Source organism: Bubalus kerabau, chromosome 7 (assembly GCF_029407905.1).
Source record: "Bubalus kerabau isolate K-KA32 ecotype Philippines breed swamp buffalo chromosome 7, PCC_UOA_SB_1v2, whole genome shotgun sequence".
NCBI lineage: Eukaryota > Metazoa > Chordata > Mammalia > Artiodactyla > Bovidae > Bubalus > Bubalus kerabau.
Window position 1 is genome coordinate 117,187,079 of NC_073630.1, and position 19,657 is coordinate 117,206,735.

The 19,657-nt window shown below is 51.0% G+C and overlaps 1 protein-coding gene across 1 annotated transcript in view; it reads left to right on the plus strand.

Annotated features, from left to right (window-relative positions):
- The window catches only part of LOC129657331 (epididymis-specific alpha-mannosidase-like), a 52,154-nt gene that overhangs the window by 31,457 nt on the left and 1,040 nt on the right, over positions 1-19,657 (plus strand). Inside the window, 10 exon segments of the mRNA XM_055587533.1 lie at positions 2,679-2,817; positions 3,685-3,818; positions 7,336-7,610; positions 13,093-13,284; positions 13,780-14,032; positions 15,132-15,242; positions 15,320-15,540; positions 16,257-16,383; positions 18,408-18,512; positions 18,849-18,969. Of these exon segments, the coding sequence (XP_055443508.1) occupies positions 2,679-2,817; positions 3,685-3,818; positions 7,336-7,610; positions 13,093-13,284; positions 13,780-14,032; positions 15,132-15,242; positions 15,320-15,540; positions 16,257-16,383; positions 18,408-18,512; positions 18,849-18,969 (1,678 nt within the window).

Sequence of the window (19,657 nt, forward strand, 5' to 3'; positions counted from 1 at the left end):
CCGACCCAGACCAGCCTCGCAGGGAGGGATCAAATCCCCCACAGACTGGCCCTGCCTTTCAGCCTTATGAGGTCATCACAGAACTGCAGGTTTTGGATCCGCTCAGGCTCTGTAGTCCGAGGACTGTGTAGCTCACTTCCACTTCCTTCAATCAGCAATCATGCATACACAGTAATTCAAGAGGTCATCACAGTACCTCCCTTTTCCTGAGTCCCCAGGTCTCCCTATCTGATGCTCCCTTCCTGGGATCTCCAAGGAGGTGATCAGTCTCCTCTTCTACTCATTAGGGTAGGGCCTGACTGGGGACTGGCCACGGGGCCTTACTTGATCCTGTGGCCCTTCCTGGTGAGTTGGTCCATTCCTCCAATGAGTCTGGTCAGGGCTAAGCCACCTGGAGAGTCAGAACGCTGGTCCAAAAGAGAACCCAGAATACCACCAGATGGTGTGCCACCTCATCCCTTTCGGGGCTCCTCCACTCCGACCCAGCTGAGCAACCAGTCTGGTGGCTGAGGGGGTGGCATGGTTACAATCTTGCTGGGGCCTCCAGAAATTTTGCAGAAACCAGTACTCAAGAAACCAAGCACCACACTTGGAGAGTTGGAGAAACTCAGGTTTTCCAGAGGAGTTAACACTCCAAGCTCTGAGCCCCAAGCATGGGGCTTACAGAGTTTTTATACACAGACAGTGATGATTAGTGAATTTGCAGGGGGCTGGGCGATTGCAAAGAGCAAGACAAGGGTGAGTGAAATATGATCCAGTTCCTAGTACTATGAGACCCCACTTTCTGAGACTACATGACCTACATGATCCAGACGTTGCAAGGAGCACACTGAGTTACAGAGGCAGAAGGAGCAGGAGGTTATGTAAAATTTTAACTTTTCCTCTTCACCTAGGTCAGCACACCTCCCAGTCCCTGGTCACTACACGTCCACTTTATAGATGAGAACACAAAGGTCGCCTTTGATCACAAGACACATGCATGATGAAGCTGCCCCAAGGCTAGGACCATGGCCCGCCTGGGTCAAGCTTGTGGTTAAGGAAGATATACAGCCAGATTGCCCCAGAGAGAAAAGGGCAAAGTGGAGTAGCATTGATGTCCAACAATCCAATGCTGGGCTCAAATCTCAGCTCAGTTCTGTGAGCTCAGGCTATTGACTTGCCCTCTCTGAGCTCTTATTTCCTCCTTGGAAAATGAGAACCCTATATCCAAATCACACATAAGTTGTTGGGCTCTGTAAATTGTTAATAACTCTGCATCTTACTTGTCCCCACTGTACAGATGGGAAAACTGAGACCGAAGATCTCCTACAACTTGTCTCTTCACTAGTCAGAAATGGGCCACACTGCTCATGACATTCATAGTCACTAAAAAGAATTGTTGGCAGGACTAGTCATTGTGCGGGGGGGGGGGGGGGGTGGGGGTGGGGGGGGTGGGGGGGGGGTCGGGGGGAGGCAGTGAAGGGGATTGACTTTAGCATCCATCAGAGTGGGTGGCCATGTGGCTTCACCTCACAGGGACTCAAGTTTCCCTTCTGTGAAGAGGAGGTCATCCAACCCTACATGGTGCAGACAAGTAATAGGCCATGTGTGGGGCTTTTCTGAGCAGGTTATCAGCACTTATCGAAAGGTTGTTGCTGAACCATGAAAAACACCGGATTCTTGGCCTCTGGAGGAGAATTCAACGCGGGGCCAGAGACGAGGCTTGCTCACTCAGAGCTTTTGTGTAATAAAGTTTTATTAAAGTATAAAAGAGATAGAGAAAGCTTCTGACATAGACATCAGAAGGGGGCAGAAAGAGTATCCCCCTGCCAGTCTTTAGCTGGATGTTATATAGCTACTAGAAATCTGCTAATTAGAGAAAGGAAATGTCTCAAAACTCAGAGAATGGCACCAGGCCCCTCACCCACAACATTCATTGAGATAACATTAGCACCAGGTGAGTCATCCCAGGCCATAAAACGATTGACATGAATCTTGAAGTAGGGCAGATTGTCATACACAGATACAGTTTCATTAACATAGATTAGGAGAACAATGTATGAGTACAACATACTGGTTTGTCAAGTGGGTTCTGAGTCTTTAGGGGGAACCAACTTGAAGACAGAGTCTAGGGTAAATGCATAGTACATTAACATAGCTTAAGACAAACATTTCCAGAAGAAAAATGCATTGGTGAGCTCAAGGTTGGAGAAAAGTTAAGTTCAGGTGGGACCAGGTGTCATTATGGCAACACAGAATTTTAAGAGAAACCTCTTTTTAAATTTGTATAGAAAAGGGAAAAAAATATAACACTAGTTTGTTTCCTCCTGCCCCTTAAGAGAGAGATAAAAATGTTGGACACTCTTCCATTTGGAGACCCCTGGCCTTCCTGCTTCTTACCCTCTCATTATGGGATGGCCGGGTCATGGAAGGAAGCTGGGGAGGGTCCTTTTCAGAAGTCAGTTTTCTGTCCAGAGTTAGGGCCACAGTTATGTGTTTTCCCAAGGTCAAAAACACTTGGGAAAGTTCATCGACCTCTCTGACCTGTTTCCTCTTCTGTAAAGTGGGAGGAACCCCCAATTCTCCAGCAGCACCTGCTGAGAGGGAAGTGGTGTCAGGGCCCTGTGGGTGTCAGGACAGCAGGTGCTGAGCAGAGGCTGGCCTGACCCCACTTCTGTCCTGCTCCTGCGGGGGCCCAGGTCCAGCACCACGACGCCATCACCGGGACTCACGCTGGCAAGGTTGGTGACATGTTTGTGGAGCACCTGAGCACCGGGATGCAAGGGGTGCACAAGCTGATGGCCTCCATCACCCAGGACAGGTCTCCAGCAAACTCAGGTAAGCGAGGCCCCTGGGGGCACAGTGGGCCATGGCAGGTGTCTGCCCGGTTGTACTGCCCAGCTCTGCCCTCCGCTCTGTATCTGTGTGCAGTCCCATCCTTCTTTCAGAGTCTGCAAGGGCCCTGGAGACCAGGGGTGCAGCATACAGGAACTCTGCCCATGCAGACTGGTGTTGGGAGGGGAAGACTTTCTCAGTAAGGGACTTAGAACTGGGTTCTTCTGGTTCCTGGTGGGGCTGGCTATTCCAATGAGCTTGACTGACTCCCCAGGCAAGGTGTAGGTGGAGACCCCAGAAAGGCATCCAGCCATGGGAGCTGCCCAGGCAGAGGCCAGGGACTGGACAGTGTGTGCAGTGTTCAGGGATCCAGGAGTCATCAAACATGATCTTATCCTGGGGCACATCTGGTGGAGGATGGAGTGGAAAGAGAATCCAGGTTCATACCAAAGAGACCTCCAGTGCTGACCTTGGTGATTGACCTTGACCCTTCAAGCTCCAGAGAATTTTCTGTACATTTCCAAGCTTTTAAGCTTTGGAACCATGCCTTAGAACATGGGTCACCTTGGACAGCTGACCCTTCTCTCTGCACCTCAGTGTCTGCACCAGTAAAGTGGGCTGACAGGAAGAGATGTGTGAGGACCTCATGGACCCTCATCTCTGGGTGGATGCTCTCCCACCCCCCCTGGGAACCAAGACCCAGCTTGAACAGATTAGGAGGGAGTTGGACGTCAGAGCCCACGTGTCTGCTTGTTCTTCCCCCTGGACTCTGCAGAACTTGTCTCACCTGCCTCAGTTTCTCTTGTTCTGAGGGGCACCGGGGTGAGGGGTGGGTCAGGTACAGCAGTAGAGCCTGTTCTCTGTATGCAGGCCCAGAGCCTGGGGGCCACTTTGCAGTGGTCTACAACCCGCTGGCCTGGACGGTCACCACCATCATCACCCTGACTGTGGACTTCCCCAATGTCAGCATCACAGACGAGTCAGGCCGCCCTGTGCCTGCACAGGTAAGGGTGACATCCCATCTATGGTGCATGCCCTGTTGCTGCCCCTGCTTTGGGCTGGGGCCCCAGAAGTAGGCATCTAAAAGGAACATGTGACACGCTGCCCTCACTGTGAGGACAGTGTCCTATGGGTGAGTCACCATCAGGGTCAGTGGATCCACCCAGGGGACTGACCCTGGGCTTTGGGCATCTGAGTTGACCAGAAGTCTGCTCTACTCTTCCTGCCCTGGAAGGTCTCATGGTATCTTCAGCTCCATGGGAGGCATCCACCCACAGTCCGGCCCCTCATTGGGAATATATATATATATATATATATTTATACATATGTATACATTTCTACTTCTCATGGGGAAGCCAGAAATAGTCCTAATTGTGCATTTATGGAGGCGCTGTCATAGGCGCAGGCCCCAGCTATGACACCCACATCCTGTGTGGTCCCTCCTCATCTCCTTCCCAGACCTGGGGCTAGACTTGGTTCTAGAGGTGACCCTACTGTTACCAAGCCAGCCCCTTCTTGAAGAGGTGAGAGAGGGAATGCCATCCAGTCCATCATTCCAGAAACACTGCCAAATGTCTGTTCTGGGCTTGGCCCCAGATGAGTGCTCATCCCTGGACTGTGGAACCATCCTGGGATTCAAGAAACAGACACAGAAATGGACAGTTAAGGCATGGGGTGATGACCTAGCAGGCAGGGCGGTGATCCTTAGCTGAGACAGAGGAGGAAGATTCCTCTATGTCAGGGTCGGGAGACATGAGGGTGTTGGGTTGAGTAGACCCAACACATAATATCCCCCTCCAACCCAAAGGCACCACCCACTAAGTCTAAATGCTCTTAAATACTCAGATCAGATCAGTCGCTCAGTCATGTCCGATTCTTTGCGACCCCATGAATCGCAGCATGCCAGGCCTCCCTGTCCATCACCACCTCCCAGAGTTCACTCAGATTCACATCCATCGAGTCAGTGATGCCATCCAGCCATCTCATCCTCTGTCGTCCCCTTCTCCTCCTGCCCCCAATCCCTCCCAGCATCAGAGTCTTTTCCAATGAGTCAACTCTTCGCATGAGGTGGCCAACGTACTGGAGTTTCAGCTTTAGCATCATTCCTTCCAAAGAAATCCCAGGGCTGATCTCCTTCAGAATGGACTGGTTGGATCTCCTTGCAGTCCAAGGGACTCTCAAGAGTCTTCTCCAACACCACAGTTCAAAAGCATCAATTCTTCGGTGCTCAGCCTTCTTCACAGTCCAACTCTCACAGCCATACATGACCACAGGAAAAACCATAGCCTTGACTAGACGGATCTTTGTTGGCAAAGTAATGTCTCTGCTTTTGAATATGCTATCTAGGTTGGTCATAATCTTCCTTCCAAGGAGTAAGCGTCTTTTAATTTCATGGCTGCAGTCACCATCTGTAGTGATTTTGGAGCCCAGAAAAATAAATTCTGACACTGTTTCCACTGTTTCCCCATCTATTTCCCATGAAGTGGTGGGACCGGATGCCATGATCTTCGTTTTCTGAATGTTGAGCTTTAAGCCAACTTCTTCACCCTCCACTTTCACTTTCATCAAGAGGCTTTTTAGTTCCTCTTCACTTTCTGCCATAAGGGTGGTGTCATCTGCATATCTGAGGTTATTGATATTTCTCCCAGAAATCTTGATTCCAGCTTGTGTTTCTTCCAGTCCAGCGTTTCTCATGATGTACTCTGCATATAAGTTAAATAAACAGGGTGACAATATACATCCTTGACGTACTCCTTTTCCTATTTGGAACCAGTCTGTTGTTCCATGTCCAGTTCTAACTGTTGCTTCCTGACCTTCATACAGATTTCTCAAGAGGCAGATCAGGTGGTCTGGTATTCCCATCTCTTTCAGAATTTTCTACAGTTGATTGTGATCCACACAGTCAAAGGCTTTGGCATAGTCAATTAGTCAATAAAGCAGAAATAGATGTTTTTCTGGAACTCTCTTCCTTTTTCTATGATCCAGCAGATGTTGGCAATTTGATCTCTGGTTCCTCTGCCTTTTCTAAAACCAGCTTGAACATTAGGAAGTTCACGGTTCATGTATTGCTGAAGCCTGGCTTGGAGAATTTTTAGCATTACTTTACTAGTGTGTGAGATAAGTACAATTGTACGGTAGTTTGAGCATTCTTTGGCATTGCCTTTCTTTGGGATTGGGATGAAAACTGACGTTTTCCAGTCCTGTGGCCACTGCTGAGTTTTCCAAATTTGCTGGCATATTGAGTGCAGCACTTTCACAGCATCATCTTTCAGCATTTGGAATAGCTCAACTGGAATTGCATCACCTCCACTAGCTTTGTTCGTAGTGATGCTTTCTAAGGTCCACTTGACTTCAAATTCCAGGATGTCTGGCTCTAGGTGAGTGATCACACCATCGTGATTATCTGGGTCGTGGAGATCTTTTTTGTACAGTTCTTCTGTGTATTCTTGCCATCTCTTCTTAATATCTTCTGCTTCTGTTAGGTCCATACCATTTCCGTCCTTTATCGAGCTCATCTTTGCATGAAATGTTCCTTTGGTATCTCTGATTTTCTTGAAGAGATCCCTAGTCTTTCCCATTCTGTTGTTTTCCTCTATTTCTTTGCATTGATCGCTGAAGAAAGCTTTCTTATCTCTTCTTGCTATTCTTTGGAACTCTGCATTCAGATGTTTATATCTTTCCTTTTCTCCTTTGCTTTTCGCTTCTCTTCTTTTCACAGCTATTTGTAAGACCTCCCCGACAGCCTACTGAACACCTAATATGTGCCGGGCATTACTCTAGGCACTGGAGAAACTTTAATAATCATGTAGACAATAATCCCTGCTCTCATGGGGCTTCTATTCTAGTGGGGGATGCAGGAAAGAAGAAAATAAGAAAGTGTAGGAGTGACAGATGACAATTGTGGTGGAGGAAATCCTTCAGGACAGGCGTGGGGTGTGAGGTGGCAACAGGTGTCTTCTTTAGCTCAGAGAAAGGCCGTGCTGGAGACTGTGAAGTGAAACATGAGTTTCTTCATAGATCCCCCAAACCCTCCGCACAGGACTCAGAAATGACACGTGTTTCCTAGAAAGTTAAGGACCTCCTGCATGGACCTCGTGTCCTCATCCAACTCCCTTCCCTGAATCAGATGACATGGAGATGGAGAAAGTCCTGCAGGATAATCTGGAAACCTCCCTCCTTGGGAAAACTGGAGGATTAAGAGACAAGGGAGCCCCCTTCAAAGAGGTCGAGGGAACGGCATGAACAATGGCTCAGAGGCAGGAACAGGAGGGAATGTGTGAAGAGGGCAGGTGGTTTGCAACCCCGATGGAGAAAGAGGAAGGAGGGAGAAGAGTTTGGACCCGGTTGAGCAGGGAGGATGCAGGAGGGGAGCCCAGCTCAGCCCAGTGTTGGATGACACAGCTGTCTCTGTGCATAGCAAGCACTCCATCCACCAGGTGTGTAAGCCCAGGATTTCCAAGGGGACTGAGGCATCTTCCATCCCTGACATCCATCATTCATCTTGTCCCTCAGGCCTTTCAGGTCCAGAGTTCAAAGGAGGTGACCTCTGCCTATGACCTGCGCATGCTGACCACAATCCCAGGACTCAGTTACCGGCACTACAGCATCCAGCCCAGCAGGAGTTCCCAGGAGGCCACTGAGGAGACTGCACCCTTTGTGGCCAGCACCCAGCATTTTGGACACAGACTCAGGAGACGTGGCAGACAAGTGGGCTACCACCTGGTACCTGTGGAGAATGACTGCTACACCGTGTTCTTGGACACAGATACCAACCTGATGCACAGCATCTGGGAGAGGTGAGGTGCAGTCATTGTGCCTCTGAGGCCAGGAGGACCCTGCACCTGGGCAGGTGATGCCTCACCTGGGTCTCCATTTCCTCAGCTGCAGGGAGAGGGTGTGATGGTGATGAAGCTCCCTGCAGTGCAACCAGGTTTATGTCTAGTTGTGGGAATCTAAGCCAGGTCCATACAGCCTTTCTTGAACTTGTTCATTCCAAAGATTTTAATCCTCAGAAAATGGGGTATATACTAACACACCCTGGGAAAATATACTAATCATGAGATCAACTTTTTAAAACTGAGAGCCATATGAAATCCATCTATTCACCCACAGTCCCATCCACTATGCACTCACACAACCACTTATCTATGCATCTAACCTTCCCGGTTTCCATCCATCATCCATCCATCCATGCATCATCCATCCATCCATCGTCCATCCACCCATCCACTGAACTATTCACTCACCACCAGCTATTCGTTGGCAGCAGAGAGGGCAGCTGAGCCCCAGGAAAGGTCCCCAGAGTTTGAAGTCAGCCCTGTCCATGGTGAGGTCACATGATAGGCAGTTTTGATACCTCTTCAGCTCTTTGTCCAATGCACCCACTTCTGTTTCTTGATGTGATCTCCTAACAGGAGCAGAAGTTTGCCAGGGAGGGGGTCAAGGAACCTGGGGTGGGGGTCCGGGCACCGGGCAGAAAGTGAGGTAAGGAAAGAGAAGGAAGAGGCAGCCAGAGAAAGGGAGGAAGACAGGGCACATCGGTCTGAGGTGAGTGTCACCTGCAGCTCAGCCCTGTCATCTGTCAGCAGTCTGCAAGCACAGACCTGGACCCCCTCAGTAGGGCTCCCTCCTCCAGTCAACCCACAGGTCCTTCTTGAGAGGGCATGAGGCATGTAGTCAGGGCTGACTGCAGAGAGTGTGGTGGAGCGGAAGAAATGGGCTGTCACCCCAGCAGGTTGTGAGTGACTGCCCCCCCCTCCTCCAAGGGGTCACGCTTTGAAAGGTGGAGTCTGCAGGCCAGCTTGAGCTCTGTCATCACTCAGGCCCCATGCCCCTGCTGGAACACCCCTGAACAGCCAGGTCCATCTCGCCATCCCGTTCTTCCCTCCCTCAGGTACCCCATCCCTAAGCCAGGACCCCACACGGCGCTCCCCAGGGGAAGAGCACGTGTCCTGCTGTCCACCTTCCTTACCCTGTGTGTCTTCAGGTGCTTTTGTCTCAGGGAGGACAGCGTGTTCTTATGGGGCCGCTTCACATCCCAGTAGGGGAACCACCAGTGCCTGCAGAGTCAGAGAGGGGAGACTGTGGGGACTGAGAAAGAGTGGTGCAGAGTGGGCGTGGTGGGGATAAGGCCCCTGGAGCCAGGTGTGAGGCCTTGAAGGGCAGGAGGGAGTCTGTGGGTCAGAGGAGGGGGCAGTGGTTCCTGGGAAGGACCCGCACATGCAAAGGCCTAAGGCAGGGAGCCAGCATGTGCACAGACCACCCCAGGGCAGTTTTGCTGGAGGAGGGCCTTTGTTCTTTTATATACATCAAGGGTGTTGCTGAAATGCACATACCGTCTGAGTCATCACTTTCCACTGTACACGTCTGTGCTGTTCCCTGTGATCACAGCGTTGTACAGGCATCTCCACTCTCAGGTTAGGACATGTACATCACCCCCAAGAGAATCCTCACATGTCCTCTCTTCACCTCCCTCAGGGACCTGGCTTCCCTGCTGGCTCAGATGGTAAAGAATCCAGCTGCAATGCAAGAGACCTGGGTTCAATCCCTGAATTGGGAAGATCCCCTGAAGAAGGGCATGGCAACCCACCCCAGTAATCTTGCCTGGAGGATCCCATGGACAAAGGAGCCTGGCAGGCTAGAGTCCATGGGGTTGCAGAGAGTCAGACACCGCTGAGCAACTAAGCACACACAGGGCTACCTGGCTAGTGGAATCTTCTGGACTTGCTTAGTTTAGACATTTCATTCAATGGAATCACACCCTATGGGGCCCTTTGGAGCCTGGTATCCTTCACACGGTTGTTGTTGTTCTGTCGCTACAGCATGTCCGACTTTGTGACCCTATCAATGGCAGTGCCCCAGGCTCCTCTGTCTTCGACTCCCTCCTGGAGTTTGCTCACATTCATGTCCATTGAGTCAGTGATGCCATCCAACCATCTCATCCTCTGTTACCCCCTTCTCCTCCTGCCCTCAGTCTTTCTCAGCATCAGAGTCTTTTCCAATGAATCTGCTCTTCTCATCAGATGGCCAACGTATTGAAGCTTCAACTTTAGCATCAGTCCCTCCAATGCATATTCAGGGGTGATTTCCCTTAGGACTGGTTTGATCTCCTCGTAGTCCAAGGGACTCTCAAGAGTCTTCCCAAGCACCACAATTTGAAAGCATCAAATCTATGGCTTTATGGTCCACTTCTCCCATCTTTGCATGACTACTGAAAAAACTATAGCTTTGACTATACAGACCTTTGTCGGCAAAGTGATATCTCTGCTTTTTTAGTGTGCTGTCTGGGTTTGTCATAGCTTTCCTTCCAAGGAACAAGTGTATTTAAATTTCTTAGCTGCAGTCACTATCTGCAGTGATTTTGGTGGTAGAAATTAAGCCTGTCACTGTTTCCATTTTTCTCTCTTCTATTTGCCATGACATGATGAGAACAGATGCCATAACCTTAGTTTTTTGAATGTTCAGACTTAAGCCATCTTTTTCACTCTCATCTTTCACCCTTATCAAAAGGATCTTTAGTTCATCTTCATTCTCTACCATTAGAGTGGTATCATCTGCATGTAGGGCTTCCCTGATAGGTCAGTTTGTAAAGAATCCACCTGCAATGTAGGAGACCCAAGTTCAATTCCTAGGTCGGGAAGATACCCTGGCGAAGGAATAGGCTACCCACTCCAGTATTCTTGGGCTTCCCTTGTGGCTCAGCAGGTAAAGAATCTACCTGAAACGCAGGAGACCTGGGTTTAATCTCTGGTATTGGAAGATCCCCTGGAGAAGGGAAAAACTACCCACTCCAGGATTCTGGCCTGGAGAATTCCATGGACTGTAAAGTACATGAGGTTGCAAAGAGTCGGACACAACTGAGGGCTTTTCACTTTCACTTTCATCTGCATATCTCAGATTGTTGTTCTGCTGGCAATCTTGATTCCAGCTTGTGGTTCATCCAGCCTGACATTTTGCATGATGTACTCTTCCACTCAGCATCATATTTCCAAGTTTCATTCACATGGCAGTGTGAGTGAGACCCAGTTCCTCTGGGGGGCTGATTTATATTCCATTGACAGATATTCCTGGGTTCATTTATCCAGTTCTCACCTCATGGACATGTGGGTGGTTTTCATTCTGGGGCTTTTGTGAATAAGTCCACTGTGAACATGCATGTACAAGATTTTGTGTTGACAAAAACTTTCCTTTCTCTTGGGTCATTTCCTAGGAGTGGAATTATTTGGTGACAGGAAACTCTATGTTTAACAGTTTGAGAAGTTGTTGGACTGTGTCCCACCCAGCTGCACCATTTTTCAATCTTATCCAAAACTATGAGGGTCTGATTTCCGCATACCCCGCCTGCATTTGTATTAACTGCCTGGCCCATATAGCTACCCTAGTGAACGTGACGTGCTATCTCACTGTGGCTTTGATTTCCAACCCTATGGACTGTAGATGTTGAGCATCTATTCATGGGCCTCTTGGCCATTTGTGCATCTTCCCTGATGAAATGTCTTTTTAGATCCTTTGCCCATCTCAAAATTGGGCTGTTCTTTATTGTGGAGTTGTAAGAGTTCTTTCAACTTAGGAAGAATTACTACAAACAAACCTTGTGAAGGTGATGGAATTCCAGCTGACCGATTTAAAATCCTAAAAGATGATGTTGTGATAGTGCTGCACTCAGTATGTTAGCAAATTTGAAAAACTCAGCAGTGGCCATAGGACTGTAAAAGATCAGCTTTCATTCCAGTCCCAAAGAGGGGCAATGCCAGAAAATGTTCCAACTAATGTACAGTTGCTGTCATTTCACATGCTGGCAAGGATGTATTCAAAATCCTTTAAGCTAGGCTTCAGTGGTATGTGAACTGAGAACTTCCAGGAACCAGAGGTCAAATTCCCAACATATGTCAGATCAGGGAAAAAGCAAGGGAATTCCAGAAAAACATCTATTTCTGCTTCATTAATTATACTAAAGCCTTGGATTTGGATCAAAAGAAACTGTGGAAAATTCTTAAAGAAATGGAAACAGCAGACCACCTTACCTATCTCATGAGAAAACTGTATACAACTCAAGAAGCAACAGTTAGAACTGGATGTGGAATAACCAACTGGTTCAAAATTGGGGAAGGAGTTCCTCATGGCTGTATAGTGTCACTTTGACTATTTAACTTATACGCACAGTGCATCCTGTGAAATGCCAGGCTGAATGAATCACAAGGGGGAATCTAGATTGCCAGGAGAAATATCAACAATCTCAGATATGCAGATGATACCACTATAAAGGCAGAAAGTGAAGGAGAAACCTAAGAACCTCTTGATGAAGGTGAAAAAGGAGAGTGAAAAAGTTGGCTTAAAACTCAACATTCAAAACACTAAGATTATGGCATCGGGTCCCATCATGTCTTGGCAAATAGAAACAGGAAAAATGGAGAGAGTGACAGATTTTATTTTCTTGGGCTCCAAAAATTACTGCAGCAGATCGTGATGTAACATGAAATTAAAGATCCTTGTTCTATGGCAAAAAAAAAAAAAAAAAAGCTATGTGAAATCTGCACAGTATATTAAAAAATAGAGATATCACTTTACCAACAAATATCCATATACTTACAGCTTTGGTCTTTGCAGTAGTCATGTGAGGGTTTGAGAGTTGGACCATAAAGAAAACTGAGTGCCAAAGAATTGATGTTTTTGAAGTGTGGTACTGCAGAAGACTCTTGAGGGTTCATTGGACTGCAAGGAGATCAAACTAGTCAATCCAAAAGGAAATTAACCCTTGATATTCATTGGAAAGACTGTTGCTTAAGCTGAAGCTCAAATACTTTGATCATGTGATGGGAAGAGCCCATTAATTGGAAAAGATCTTGATGCTGGGAAAGATGGAAGGCACAAGGAGAAGGGGGCAGCAGAGGGTGAGATGGTTAGATAGCATCACCAACTCAATGGACATGAATTTGAGCAAACTCCAGGAGATAGTGAAGGACAGGGAAACCTTGTGTGCTTTAGTGCCTGGGGTCAGAAGATTCGGACATGACTTCGCAACTGAACAACAGCAACAACCAGGAAAGGGAAAGGATCTGATGTCATGTGAGCTCTGGTGGGTCCATACCGCTCTTATCCAAACCAAGTGCATGAGCTTCACTAAGTGAGTTCACACATGTCACTGGTGCACTTAGGAGGTTGTTTGTGTTCCCCCCTTGGCCCAGGCTGGCATCTCCAGAGGCTCTGTCAGCCTGGGTCCCAGAATGAGGATGAGATGGCCATGATGATGACACTCTTTTCTCTTTCCTTTCTGTGCAGGCAGAGTAACCGAACAGTAAGGGTGACCCAGAGTTTCATGGAGTATCATGTGAAGAGTGATTCCAATCATGGCCCCATTTCAGATAATTATGTGTTCACACCCAGTGGTAGGGCAGAGCCAGCGTGGGAGGCCGTGAGGATGGAGATCGTGGAGGGGCCGCTGGTGACTGAGATCCGGCAGTACTTCTACAGGTGAGGGCGGCCCTCTGGTTGTGCTCAGCACATGGAGGTGCTCACAGGCAGATGAATGGGGAAGTGAGGGCCTATCCTTGCTTCAGACACCCAGCTCCTGGACCTGGGCTTGGCACGTGGTCCTTCCTCCACGGAAGTTCAATGAAGTCATGAGCTGCTCCAGTCTCTGCAGTCCTGCTCTGCTTGCCTGCGCTGTCACCTCGGTGGTACCTAAGTCTAGAGGCGGGACAGGAGCCCACGGTGACAGTGACCTAGACATGAGAGCAGTTCTTGTGTTTTCATTAGCAGGACAGACAGAGCCACCCAGGTATGACTTGGTAACCAGAACCTTCAGAGAACTGGGTTGCTCCTGTTCTATTGCCTAAGCAAGCTCCCTGTACCCCTGGTGGCAGGAAGGATGGAGGGAGGGAAATGGAAGGAGAGGAAGGAAGAAAGAAGGGCAGGGCACCCAGAATGCTCCCAAGTCTTGACCTACCTTGCCTGCTTCTCCTCCAGGGAGGTGAACGACAGTGAGCCCACATTCGCCATCTACTCCTGGCTGGCCCGCGGGCCCCAGAGCTCTGACGGGGAGCTGCTCTGCCATCGCATAGAGCAGGAGTACCGGGTGGGCCCCTTAGAGCTGAACCGCGAGGCCATCCTGAGGACAAGCACTGATCTGAACACGGGGCAGGTCCTCCACTCGGACAACAATGGCTACCAGATGCAGCGCAGGCCCTACCGGCAGAACATGTGGAACACCATTGCTCGGGTACACCCTGAGCTGTCCCGGGGTGTGGCAGCCACAGATCCAATCCTGGTGGCCTTTCTCCAGAAGGCAGGAGAGCCCCCTTAGGTCTAGAGCATCTCCCAGAGCCCAACTGCCCTGTGTCTGCCCCTAGGGGCTGTGGCCCAGGCATGCTCAGACCTGGTCTCAGAGTCTGGGGCCGCCGTGTGTGAGGTGTGTCCCTGAGGTTTCCTATGTCCACCGCAGGTCTTACTCAGTCAATGGGTGACCCACTGGGGGTTGCTTGAGGATTAAGCACGTGGTACCTGGCTAGGCCTGAATGGGGTATGACCCTCCTCTGCTGCTCTGAGCTGAGCCACAGCCTGGCTGCCAGGGAGGGCTGAGCAGGGGCTGAACTCCAAAATCAGTCAGCTCCCAGGGCCTCGCTCTCCAAAAGCGTGACCTCGGCTGAGTCCCTGGGTGTCCCTGGCCCTTGGTACTCTCCTGGGAAGAGAAGTGCACTGAGCCCTGGGATGATCCAGGGGCAGTGCCGTGCTGACCACCTCCTGAGCCTCCATCCCTGTTAGTTCTTGCTCCTTCCACTGGAGCCCTGAGAATGGGTGTGGTTCCTCCCTGCTCTGTCTTCCTTGAACCTCTGTCCCTTCATCTCTGCAGCTGTTCCTCACCCATTGTGACCTGGGCTCCAGAGAGTCTGGGGAAATCAGCCCAGGACATCTTGCTCCAGTAGAACAAACAAATAGAACAAAAGGTTGTACGAGTGCTTTCCAGCCCAGACACCAGGCCCTTTCTATTTGGAACTCCTGGCTGGGGGCCATCCCTGGCTGGACTGGCACAGATGCCTCATTGTCTCCCTCCACCAGGGGGACCTTTTGGGCACATTTTATAGATGGGGAAAGCAAGGCTTAGCTGGGCTGGGTCCCCCAGGGCATACGGGCAGTGGAGGTGAACTGAATCCCAGTGTGTCCATCTCACAAGTCAGAGCCCCTCCCATCACTGCTGTGCCAACCTGGGCTGCTGCTGTGCCCATGCAAGAGGCTGCCTGGGGCCAGAGGGAGACCCCAGACCTGTTGGCTGACCTGGCCCTCTGCTCCTACCACCAGCCTACCAATGTTTCTGTCCACAGAATTACTACCCCATGGTCCAATTGGCTTCCATCGAGGACTTACCAAGCAGGCTGGTGCTGCTGTCTGAGCAGGCACACGGCGTCTCTAGCCAAGGGAACGGGCAGGTGGAGGTAGGAGGAGGCCCCGCTGGTCACTCTCCGGGACCCCAGGGCCCAGGCAGGCCTGGTCAGACAGTTGTCCCCTGCAGGTCATGCTCCACCGGCGGCTGTGGAACAATGACGGGTGGGCCCTCGACAATAACGTCACACTGAACGACTCTTCGGTCGTCCACCCAGTGTTCTGGCTCCTACTGGGACCCAGGACACTCACCAGTGGCCTGCGCCAGAGGAGTGGGCTGGCGCTGCAGCACCGGCCCGTCGTGATGCTCAGAGAGATGAACGGTGAGGTGGGGGGTCCCACGGTGCACCTGTCATCACTGCCCCGGGTGAGCCAACCTGTCTAGCACTGGGGCTGAGCTGGTGCCTGCAGGGACCTGAGCTACTATGGGGCAGGAAGTGACCAGGGACCTCAGATCTAAGCCCCTCCTTGTAAACGTGGGCATCCTGAGGTTAAAGAGGTTTCAATGACTTGCTCAAGGTCATACGGCTAGTATGAGGAAATGAACCTCCTCTTTCAAGAGCAGAGATCCCAGAGAAAGGTTCTGATTGGTCCTGATCGAATCATGTGACCCGAGACTGACCAATCCCCGTAGCCTGGGAACTGTGAGGGGCTGGCAGTTCCAGCTGGAGCCCAGAGTTGAACAGAGCATCTCCTGGAAGAGGAGAGCTCCGTCTCTCTGGGCAGAGGCAGCGACAGATGACAGCACAGAAGCTGGCTTCCCAGAATTGTTCACAGAGCAGGTCTCTGTGTAAACTCGCTGCATTTTATGGAAGAAATGGCATCTTCTCTCTGGTCTCAGTTTCCCCATCTGCAGTTTTGAAAGGGCTGGACTAGAGATTTAAGGCACTTTGGGGCATTTGCACCAGCAGGTGCTTCTGCCTGTGGTGTGGTTGAAGGAAAGAGATCAGATTAAATGGGGGCCTTAGTATGGAGAGCTAAGAATGCTGAGAGGAGAGTTTGGCCCAAAGCCTCTCCTTGTTGTCCACCTGCCTTGCAGAAACTGCCCACAGAGGCAGTTGGAATAGTCCTTGGAAGCAAGAGGCTGTGACGCTGCCCCCAAGTGTCCACCTGCAGATCCTCAGCATCCCCGGCTGGAAGTACAGCTCGAACCACACGAAGCACCTGCAGACTCTCCAGAAAGGTGAGGCAGGTGTTCAGGTGTCCAGACTCACTCCTGCCTCCACATGTCAGCCAGGTCCCCAGCCCTTCACCGTACAAAGGACTCTCCTCAGAGTCGTCCAGGCTCTGTGAGGTCACCTGGTTCCCTTATCTGGCCAAAGAGGGATCTGAAGCCTCAGGGAGGCGGGTCACTCAGCAAGCAGAAACAAGGTGCGTCTGGATGACGTCAGGTGCTGTGACTGTGTACAGAGGAAGTCCCCAGCAGGGGGTCCAGGAGGGCTTCCTGGAGGACGAAACAACTGCCAGGAACCCATTATTCATATTGGGGTTGCTGCAGCTTATCTGCTCCCTTAACTCCATGCTTCTCAAAGGACAGACTGACTGTGCCTCAGCCACTCCCCTGCTCCAAGAGACCCACCAAAGGCTGGCACACTCCAAGTGTCTGTGAAATGAGGAGAAGGTGGAAAAAGGCAGAGGCCAAAGGTCATCTTTGTACCTGATAGAGGGGCGTTGCCAACTGTGGCTCAAGTCTGTAGACGTGAGAATTCTAACACTGACACACAGCATCTCCACTTGTCACAGAAGGTGAGATGGCGGAGCCTCACCTGCGGTGACAGAGCCTCCGCTACTGTTATGTGTGTCAGGCTAAGTGCACTGAGAACGCATCTTCTGGGGGCAGCTTGTGCCAAAGAGGAGGCCAAGGGGGCTGGGCTGGGCAAGTCCACCCTCCTAGAGAGACATCAGTAGAGACTGCATCAGGGGAGCCACAGGGGATGGCGTGAGGCCTGCTGCCTCTCATGATGCTTGAATCCTCGAGGAATCTCCACCAGCACGATCATTGCCCTCATTATCATTGTCTTCACCATTATTGTCATCACCATCACAGCCACAATCACCATCACCACCATCACCACCATCACATCATCAGGACCATCACCATCACCACCATCACCATCACCACCATCACCACAATCGCCATCACCACCATCATCATCACCACCATCACCATCATCACACCATCAGGACCATCACCATCACCACCACAATCACCATCACCACCATCACCACAATCACCATCACCACAATCACCATCACCACCATCACATCATCAGGACCATCACCATCACCACAATCACCACTGCCGCCATCATCACCATCAGCATCACCATCACCATCATCACCACACCATCATCACCATCATCACCACCATCACCACCAGCATTACCATCACCACAATCACCATCACCACAATCACCAACATTATCAACATCATCATCACCATCATCATCACCACCACCATCACACCATCAGGACCATCACCAGCATCACCGTCACTGCCATCATCACCAGCATCACCATCTTCATCACCATTATCCTGGTCAACTTCGTGTTCTGCTCTGAGAAGTCCTTCCCTGATTCTAGAGCTCCAGTCCCTAATCTCAGCACTTGATGGAAACAAGAGACATTGCAGGCCTCTTAGGCTGCAGTAACAAGGAGCCCACATGCTCTCAGTCCTCACACAGCACAGGTCATTTCGTCCCTGTGCTCTGTGGGGTTGTCAGCGTGGGTCTTTTCATTTGGTCACCAAGGACCCAGAAGGTGGAAGCTGTATTACAACACATTTCCTAGGTCTTGGTGGCAATGACCTGACACATCAACCCTGAAGATGGCGCCTCGTCTTCAGGGTTACGAGGCCATACCATGCTTCACAGTGGCCAAGCCAGAGAGAATCTTCCAGAGAACTGGAAGGTGGAAGGACGAGCACAGTGAAGACCCCACCAGTGAACAAGAATCAGCGCCGGCTTCAGCGTGGGTGGTGGGAGGCGGTAGCTTTGGCTGCACGTGAGGTGGATCCTCCCCCCTCCTTCTTTATGCACACCAGCTGTGTGTCTGGGCAAGTGCCCGCCCCTCTCTGAGCCTTGTTTGGCTCATCTGCGAAGTGGGGCAGTGTTAGCTGCCTCCGAGGGAGGGGGAAGATGTGAAAGGGAGGTGAGAGTGTAAAGACCCAGGCCGAGACTGTCCTCATGCCACCTTCCTTCTGTCCCCAAGACGGAAAGCACGAGGCCAAGGCAGACCTCCGCCGTGTCCTGCTGCGGCTCCAGCACCTGCATGAGGTGGACCAGGACCCCGTGCTGTCTCGGCCTGTGACGGTGAACCTGCAGGTCACCTGCCCCTCCCGTGTCCCGCTCTGACATCACTGAGTCAGGCCCCAGGAGGAGGCACCCTTGGGAGACAAACCCTGGTGACTGGGTGTTTGCTGGGGCGGCCCCACCTGCCTGCCACCTGCTGGGAGTGCTGATCCAGCTCGGCACTTGGGAGCAGCTCCTTCCAGCCTCAGTTCCTCATCTGTAAAATGGGACTGCCCCGCCTCCCGCAGGGACTTGCAATACAATGAATGTGGGGGATCCTGGGCCCTGGTGTGGCCGCCCGTTTTTGTCGGGTTCTCTGCTCAGATCTGCGGTCCAAGTGCTCACCCTTCCCTGTGCTCTGTCCTGCAGTCTGTGCTGCGGGGACTGGGCTCCGTGGTGTCCGTGGAGGAGCGCTCACTCACAGGGACCTGGGACGTGAGTGAGCTGCGCCGCTGGACATGGAGTTCGCGGGACTCTCACCACCACAGAGGTTCGGGCTCCCTGGTCCTGACCCTGCCCCGGGTAGCCAGCCTGACCCCCAGCCAGACCCCAGCTCTGCCCCTAAGGCCTGTGTGACCTTGAAGTGGTGCCCTCCTGCCCCAAGTCTTGGTCTTCCTGCATCTACCGCAGAAGGTTCACAGTCTTCAGGAGAGTCATCACACAGACTATGTATGTAGGTTGTGTGTGCATGAGTCCGAGACCACACACCCTCTCCCTGCCTTGGGTGAGCCTCATCTTGCAAGCATACCCTCAGGGGTTCTGACATTTGCCCTGCTGTGCATTGCACTGTAACACACAGCTAGCTCCTGCAAACCACAGCCTGCTTTACTACTCTATCTGTGCTGTTCCCTCTACCTGGAATGCCCTTGTCCCCTTTATCTGGGCATCTCCTAATGGGGCTCTTCCAGGTGCAGGGCTGAATCCGGGGCCTCCTCTGCTCTCCCCTCTCCCTGAGTTTGCTCTGATCCATTTATCTCCTCTTTGTCTACTGCACACAGCATAGTCTGGCTACATAGGTAGACACTTTGTCAGTCTTGACTGACGGATTAATAGAAGGCTGGTTAGTTGGGAAAAAAGGATATAAAGAAGGGTGGAAGGTAAGTGAATGCTGTACAGGTGGGTGATTGGATGATAGATGGTTGGAAAGATAAAAGGAAGGAAGAAAAGAAGATGGATGA